At 44.1% G+C, this 9288-nt stretch overlaps 1 protein-coding gene across 1 annotated transcript in view; it reads left to right on the top strand.

The window, feature by feature from the left end:
• The first annotated feature begins 1889 nt into the window (after nucleotides 1–1889).
• LOC128697068 (nascent polypeptide-associated complex subunit alpha, muscle-specific form-like) overlaps nucleotides 1890–9288 on the top strand; it is a 93372-nt gene continuing 85973 nt past the window's right edge. Inside the window, exon 1 of the mRNA XM_053788596.2 lies at nucleotides 1890–2957. Within this exon, the coding sequence (XP_053644571.2) occupies nucleotides 1890–2957 (1068 nt within the window). The remainder of the gene's footprint in view (nucleotides 2958–9288) is intronic.

The following is a 9288-nucleotide window of genomic DNA, read 5'->3' as shown; positions in this document are numbered from 1 at the left end:
AGGCACGAGTTACCATCAAAGACCATATCATAGTGGTCCAATAGTTGTGAGAGGCAGGAGTGACCTACTCTGAACCCATGCTGCCCTGGGTTGTGCAATTGTTCGTATCCAAGTGATTGGGGATCTTGGTTCTTAGAACCCTTTCAAAGATTTTTTATAATGTGGGACATTAGTGTTATTTATCTATAATTCTTTGCAATTCTTTACTGTCAGTTTTGTGGAGTAGGCTTATGTCTGTAACTGTGGGATAAGCCCTGTGTCTAGGCTCCCTCTCCATAGAATATTGAAGGCCTGTGAAAGGTATTTCTTGCAGTTCTTGATGAACACAGAATTCCACCAGTCTGGTCCAGGGGCAGAGTGCACGGCCATGTTGTTAATTATTTTTCGAACTCCAGTGATGTTAGTGCTATATCAGATTGTCAACCTTTGTCTGATTAACAGTTCACTAAACACTGAATTATACTGAGACTTCTGTATATCTCTCATTTCTATGTTGTCATCAGTGTAAGTCCCATCTTGTGTAAACAAGGACGCAATACTGGATGTAGGTTTTGCTCTAGATTTGACATAAATTAAATATTTAGAAATTCTTTCAATTTCATTTATTGCTTGAAGTTCCTGGCTGCTGTATGAATCATGAAACTGAAGTTCAATATTTTCTATTTCTGTAGCCTGTGCCTCCTTCCGTATTCCAGATAGACTGATAGACTGTTCCCTTGGAGAAGCTTTGTGATTCTTCACCTCCACCTATAGAGGGAGCATCTCTCTCTTTCTAGTTTACATCTCTTCTTTTTCTTTATTACAATGTGCCTTCACCTTACCTCAAGTACCGCTGAGTTGATCCTTGCTAGCCACTGGTTCAGATCTGCATTAAGATATCTAACAGTGTTTTGCATTTACTTACTGTTCCAGGGTGATGGCTGATGGGTCTGTGTTATAACAAAAATATATTTATTTACTACAAGTACATGTACATGGTATATAGGCCTAACTGACATCAATGACATACTACTATATAGACAGCCGCTTGTTATGCTGAGCATTTCGGGCAAATTAGGTCAGTTTTGTCCCAGGATGCAACCCACACTAGTCGACTAACACCCAGGCATCCATTTTATTGATGAATGAACAGGGACAGCAGGTGTCTTATGGAAACACGTCCCTAATGTTTTCCAGCCGTACCGGAGAAGATTCAAACTCCAGACCACTGTGTGTGAGCTGAGTGCACTAGCGATCGAGCTACGGGACAGGTGTTCCAATCACTACTGAGTGTTCAGAGTGCTCAAGGGTATGATGTCTGATGGGCAAATGTTTCTTGCAGCCAATTTTCAGATCAGAGAACACACTCTTATGTCTGATTATCCAAATTTATTCCCAGATTATCCCAGTTTATTCTTTATACCAATTTATCCTGGTATTCAGCATTTATTCCCAATTTAGGCAAAGTTCATTCTATTTATTCCAATTTTCAACAATTTATCCCAATTCTCATTTGTCTTAATTTATTGCATTTTATTTTAAATTTTATTCGTTTTTTTCCTATTTTCAGTAATTTCAGTTTTTTCCCTATTATGTGATTTTTTTCAAATTTGTTAGTTTAACCCAATTTTTCTCTTAATTTCAATTTTCTCCCAATTTATCCAAATTTACTAAAAATTTCTGTCAATTCTGGTTAATTTTATTGTAATTTTCTGCAAATAAACTCCAAATTAAGGAAATTTTATGCCAATTTTTGCTAATTTATACTAATTTTATGTTAATTTTTGGTAATTTATACATTTTTGCTAATTTTTGCTAATTTATACCCATTTCTGGCCAAGTTTCGCTAATTTATGCTAATTTATGCCAATTTCTGCCAACTGACGTGAGTTTGTTGTGTTTCAGGAGGTATGATAGTAACTTCCAGCTTCAGTCGCGAGATGGGCGAGGGTGGGCGGGTGGTGGGCGGCCCCCGGGTGCCCACCCTGGGCCTGCCCGACCACACTGCCTCCCCCGCCTACAAGGGCGGCGTGGGCAGCGCCTTCGACCACAACAAGAACACTCTGGGCGAGAAGGAGGTGGGCGGGGTGGGTATGGGACACCAGCTGCAGCCCTTCACCGCCCCCTGGCTGGCTCAGGTGGCTCACATCACGCCCGCGCCGCACACGGACCACCTGCAGTACCCGCAGCCGCCCACGCCCACACTCACGGACTACTACCCACACTACCCTGGGCTCCACCGACCCACGGGGTACTACCCACACCACTTTCTACCCCCAGGAGCAGCTACCCACTTCCTCAGGGAGTACCCACGCCATGGGCACCGCCCATACCCGCCCCTGGAGCGACCCACGCCTGTGGTGAGAGCCTTGGGACCCCCGGCTCTCAGAGGACTGATTGAAAGGGACCCCATGTTGCCCCAGGGGAAGGTGAGGTCCAGGCCCCCTGATCTGACGCTACCCACCAGCCCTAGGGGCCCCCCAGGGGAACCCTCCCCTAGGGCTTTACCTGGGGAACCCTCCCCAAGAGTCCCCCAAGGGGATCCTTCACCTAGGGGCTCAGGGGAAGCCTCTTCTAGGGGCCCCCCAGGGGACCCCTCACCTAGGGGCCCAGGAGAACCTTCCCCTAGGGGCCCCCATGGGGAACCCAGCCCTAAACGCCGCCCAGGGGCCATGAACGCCCCCAGAGCGGCCCATAGACCTACCCCAACCGCCCCGGCGGCCTCCCCCAGGGACACGAGCCCCCAGGACTCACGCCCACCCTCGCCCTACCACGCCCACTTCGCCAGGGGTGCGCTGGTGACCGTAGGCGTGGGCGTGAGGAGGGTGGAGGAGCTTGAGACTGAGGACTTCCTGGAGGCAGCGCAGGCGGCCCAGGACCTGATGCTGGACCCTTCTACCGTAGCTGCTATCAACACTTCCGTCTCCAGACCAGGAGCTACGAGCATCACCTTCACCTTCCCTTCAAGGAGCACTCAGGTGAGTGTTGCATCTTCACCTGACACTTTAGCAACACTCTAGGAGCACTTAGGTGAGTGTTACATCTTCACCTGACACTCTAGCAACACTCAGGTGAGTGTTGCACCTTCACATAACACACTAGCAACACTCAGGTGAGTATAGCTCCTTCACCTGTTTGCATGTTTATGCAACAGTGTATAAATAAATTGGAACAAGAGTAAATTTTGTGATTATCTCATGTCTTAGTTTGTGGCTTAATGTATTTTGGGTTCTTTTATTTTCAGCCATCCAGCTGTGATGTTACCCTACGACTCTCGTCAGTGCTACAACAGTTGTTGTTCTGTAAGGCTATTCCTGCAAGCATGCTCCATGAGTGAATGTTTCACCAGATTCTCCCCTTCAGTTCTTGATTACTGCTGAAATTCATGATAGATGTTACACCTAGGAAGCGTGCAAGTATTGTAGCTCTTAAAGAAACATGCTGATTTAAATATCAGATCGCCGAAAATATTAGCCGAGCAAAGTCAAATATTGGTGGGATTCTGAAGAGAGTTGACAACACTCTGATTGTGGAGCGCTGCGTCTAGGAAGATGTGGAAGAAAACGCAAGATAACATATCACGATGACGAGGTTATCATAAGAAATAGTGTGAAGGTTACTAAGCCAGCATGAAGGCTCTTGAAGTTGGCAGAACTGCCAGAAAGTTGGTACTGAAGTAATGACTGCTGCTAGGAAGAAAAAATGGCTGCGGAGGTCAGTCATTTTTAAGTACATGGGTACAGACTACAGATCAGTGGTAATGAGGCGGAGCAAAGGTCAACCTCTTCGGAATGGTCATATTAAACAAGCACCAAAACATCCCCCTAAGAAGATGTATTAGGGTAGTTTTACCGCTAAAGGCCGTGTGTGGCTTCTTATTGTTGTGGGAACAATGAATAGTGACATATACAGTGCAATCCTGGCAACTTTCCTGATGTAGAAGGCATCTTCCAGCAGGATCTTGGTCCATGTCACGCTTCCAGAAAACTGCTGACGTTCTTCGAACAGAGTGGACTAAACATTCTAAATTGACCTGGAAACTCTCCTCACCTCAACCCAACTGAGAATCTTTGAGTAATAACCGAATACAGGATCGTTAAACAGGACAGTTCAACTGTGGAGAAGCTAATTATTGTTGTTATTAGGACCTGGTACCACCACGAAGAATTTGCCAAAATATGTTCAACATTGGAGGATTATATCCCACAGTGTGTAGCAATGCTTATAACAAAGGTAATCATATCTTTCATTAAATCAATTATCTGCCACATCATTACCTTGTATTTTTCAAATAAACATTAATTTTCCAAATAAATGTCGTATTTCACCACAGTGCCAATTGATATGCACACTAATATATATATATATATATATATATATATATATATATATATATATATATATATATATATATATATATATATATATGTATATATATATATATGTATATATATATATATATATATATATATATATATATATATATATATATACATACTGATCTGGAAAATGCTTTATAGTATTATTGAAATTATGGACCAGTAGGCCTATGATAGTGTTGCATAAGTCAGCGAGAGAGACACACACACACACACACTGGGCCAGGAGCTGCGAATCGACCCCAGCAACCACAAATAGGTGAGTACATATAATGACACAACACACACACACACAACACTCTCACTGTTAGTGATGCTGACCAGACTCCCGGTAGCATCTCTCATCTCCCTGCCTCATATACCTCCCCCCTTCCCTCCCTCTACCCTCCTTCCCTCACTATATCCTCCTTCAACTACTCACCCCCATCATTTATCTCCTTCAATAACCCACATCATCACATCCTTAAGAGATAAGATAAGATTTTGTTCGGATTTTTAACCCCGGAGGGTTAGCCACCCAGGATAATCCAAGAAAGTCAGTGCGTCATCAAGGACTGTCTAACTTATTTCCATTGGGGTCCTTAATCTTGTCCCCCAGGATGCGACCCACACCAGTCGACTAACACCCAGGTACCTATTTGCTGCTAGGTGAACAGGACAACAGGTGTAAGGAAACGTGTCGAAATGTTTCCACCCGCCGGGAATCGAACCCGGAAACTCCGTGTGTGAAGCGGGAGCTTTAGCCACCAGGCCACCAGGCCACCTACTGCACCAAGGCAAATTTAGTTTCAGATTCTAATCTGGCTTTCTATTTTCTTTTCTGTCTTCTAGGCCTACTGGCCTATCCTACGCAGGTCCTACCTCTATATATTTCAATAATAATAATATATAATACAATAATATATATATATATATATATATATATATATATATATATATATATATATATATATATATATATATATATATACGGTGCCCCGTGGCCTGCTGGCAAAAGCTCTGCTTCACATGGTGAGGGTCCGGGTTCGATTCCCCGAGAAGGAGTGAAAACACACGTGTTTCCTTACACTGGTTGTCTATCTTCACCCATCAGTAAAATGGGCACCTGGGTGTTAGTGGACTGGTGTGGGTCGCATCCTGGGTGTTAGTGGACTGGTGTGGGTCGCATCCTGGGTGTTAGTGGACTGGTGTGGGTCGCATCCTGGGTGTTAGTGGACTGGTGTGGGTCGCATCCTGGGTGTTAGTGGACTGGTGTGGGTCGCATCCTGGGTGTTAGTGGACTGGTGTGGGTCGCATCCTGGGTGTTAGTGGACTGGTGTGGGTTGCATCCTGGGACAAAACTGACCTGATCTGAGGGAAATGCTCAGCATAACAAGCGACTTTCCATAAAGTAGTATGTCACTGATGGTTTGTATACCTTGTATTACCTGGAGTTTACCTGGAGAGAGTTCCGGGGGTCAACGCCCCCGCGGCCCGGTCTGTGACCAGGCCTATATGGTATATGTACTTGTAGTAAATAAAGATATTATTATTATTATTATTATTATTATTATTATTATTATTATTATTATTATAATAGTGTACCTACTCTACATAGTAGGTAGAGTATGTACTATGCAGAGTGTGTACCTTACCTGCCCAGTGTTGTCCTCGTCTACCCTGTACAACTGTCATAGCTGCATCTGTACACTGGGTTACACTTGTTTACACACCTGTACTCACACGCACGTGTGCACATATCTATATTAATGCAACACTCACAACACTCATGCAACATGCAACACTCACAACACTTATGCAACATGCAACACTCACAACACTCATGCAACACATACAACACTCACAACACTCATGCAGCATGCAACACTCACAACACTTATGCAACATGCAACACTCACAACACTCATGCAGCATGCAACACTCATGCAACATGCAACACTCATGCAGCATGCAACACTCATGCAACATGCAACACTCACAACACTCATGCAGCATGCAACACTCACAACACTCATGCAACACATACAACACTCACAACACTCATGCAGCATGCAACACTCACAACACTCATGCAGCATGCAACACTCACAACACTCATGCAGCATGCAACACTCACAACACTCATGCAGCATGCAACATTCATGCAACATGCAACACTCATGCAACATGCAACACTCATGCAACATGCAACACTCACAACACTTATGCAACATGCAACACTCACAACACTCATGCAGCATGCAACACTCATGCAACATGCAACACTCATGCAGCATGCAACACTCATGCAACATGCAACACTCACAACACTCATGCAGCATGCAACACTCACAACACTCATGCAACACTCACAACACTCATCCAACACTCACAACACTCATGCAACATGCAACACTCACAACACTCATGCAACACTCACAACACTCATGCAGCATGCAACACTCACAACACTTATGCAACACTCACAACACTTATGCAACACTCACAACACTTATGCAACACTCACAACACTCATGCAACACTCACAACACTCATGCAACATGCAACACTCACAACACTCATGCAACATGCAACACTCACAACACTTATGCAACACTCACAACACTTATGCAACACTCACAACACTTATGCAACACTCACAACACTCATGCAACACTCACAACACTCATGCAACATGCAACACTCACAACACTCATGCAACATGCAACACTCACAACACTTATGCAACACTCACAACACTTATGCAACACTCACAACACTTATGCAACACTCACAACACTTATGCAACACTCACAACACTCATGCAACACTCACAACACTCATGCAGCATGCAACACTCACAACACTTATGCAACACTCACAACACTCATGCAACATGCAACACTCACAACACTCATGCAGCATGCAACACTCACAACACTTATGCAACACTCACAACACTCATGCAACATGCAACACTCACAACACTCATGCAACATGCAACACTCACAACACTTATGCAACACTCACAACACTCATGCAACATGCAACACTCACAACACTCATGCAGCATGCAACACTCACAACACTTATGCAACACTCACAACACTCATGCAACATGCAACACTCACAACACTCATGCAACATGCAACACTCACAACACTCATGCAACATGCAACACTCACAACACTCATGCAACATGCAACACTCACAACACTCATGCAACACTCACAACACTTATGCAACATGCAACACTCACAACACTTATGCAACATGCAACACTCACAACACTCATGTAGCATGCAACACTCACAACACTTATGCAACACTCACAACACTCATGCAACACTCACAACACTCATGCAGCATGCAACACTCACAACACTTATGCAACATGCAACACTCACAACACTCATGCAACATGCAACACTCACAACACTCATGCAACACTCACAACACTTATGCAACATGCAACACTCACAACACTTATGCAACATGCAACACTCACAACACTCATGCAACATGCAACACTCACAACACTCATGCAACACTCACAACACTTATGCAACATGCAACACTCACAACACTCATGCAACATGCAACACTCACAACACTCATGCAACATGCAACACTCACAACACTCATGCAACATTCAACACTCACAACACTCATGCAACACTCACAACACTCATGCAGCATGCAACACTCACAACACTCATGCAACATGCAACACTCACAACACTCATGCAACACTCACAACACTCATGCAGCATGCAACACTCACAACACTCATGCAACATGCAACACTCACAACACTCATGCAGCATGGAACACTCACAACACTCATGCAACACTCACAACACTCATGCAACACTCACAACACTCATGCAGCATGCAACACTCACAACACTTATGCAACATGCAACACTCACAACACTTATGCAACATTCACAACACTTATGCAGCATGCAACACTCACAACACTCATGCAGCATGCAACACTCACAACACTCATGCAACACTCACAACACTCATGCAACATGCAGCACTCACAACACAATTGTAACACAATACTCGCAACACTCATGCAACACTCACAACACTCATGCAACATGCAACACTCAACACTCATGCAACATGCAACACTCACAACACATGCAACATGCAACACTTACAACACTAATGCAACATGCAACACTCACAACACTCATGCAACATGCAACACTTACAACACTAATGCAACATGCAACACTCACAACACTCATGCAACGTGCAACACTCACAACACTCATGCAACACTCACAACACAATTGTAACACGCAACACTCGTGCAACACTCGCAACACTCATGCAACATGCAACTCTCGCAACCCTCATGCAACACACAACACAAATGCAACATGCAACACGCACGTAACACACAACACAAATGCAACATGCAACACGCACGTAACACACAACACAAATGCAACATGCAACACTCACGTAACACACAACACAAATGCAACATGCAACACTCACGTAACACACAACACAAATGCAACATGCAACACTCACGTAACACACACAAACAAAACACACACAAAACACTCAAGCACACAACACTCACATAACACACACAAAACACTCACAATAAACACACAACACTCAGACAACACACACAAAACACAAACACACACAACACACACACACAATGCAAACACACAACACACACACACAACACACACACACAACACACACAATGCAAACACACAACACACACACACACACACACACACACACACACACACACACACAGTCAGTCAGCAGACGTGGGTCACAAGGCTCCGAGATTTAGTGGTTTTTAAGGCGTGCAACAACTGTTAGCAGTAATCAGCGGTAGTGACAACGTCAGTGAACAATCCTACGAGTGATAACCAGAGTTATTAGTTAAAAAAAGTCGAGAGGAAGC

This window comes from Cherax quadricarinatus, chromosome 49 (genome assembly GCF_038502225.1).
Source record: "Cherax quadricarinatus isolate ZL_2023a chromosome 49, ASM3850222v1, whole genome shotgun sequence".
NCBI lineage: Eukaryota > Metazoa > Arthropoda > Malacostraca > Decapoda > Parastacidae > Cherax > Cherax quadricarinatus.
This window is presented reverse-complemented; position numbering and strand designations above follow the sequence as displayed.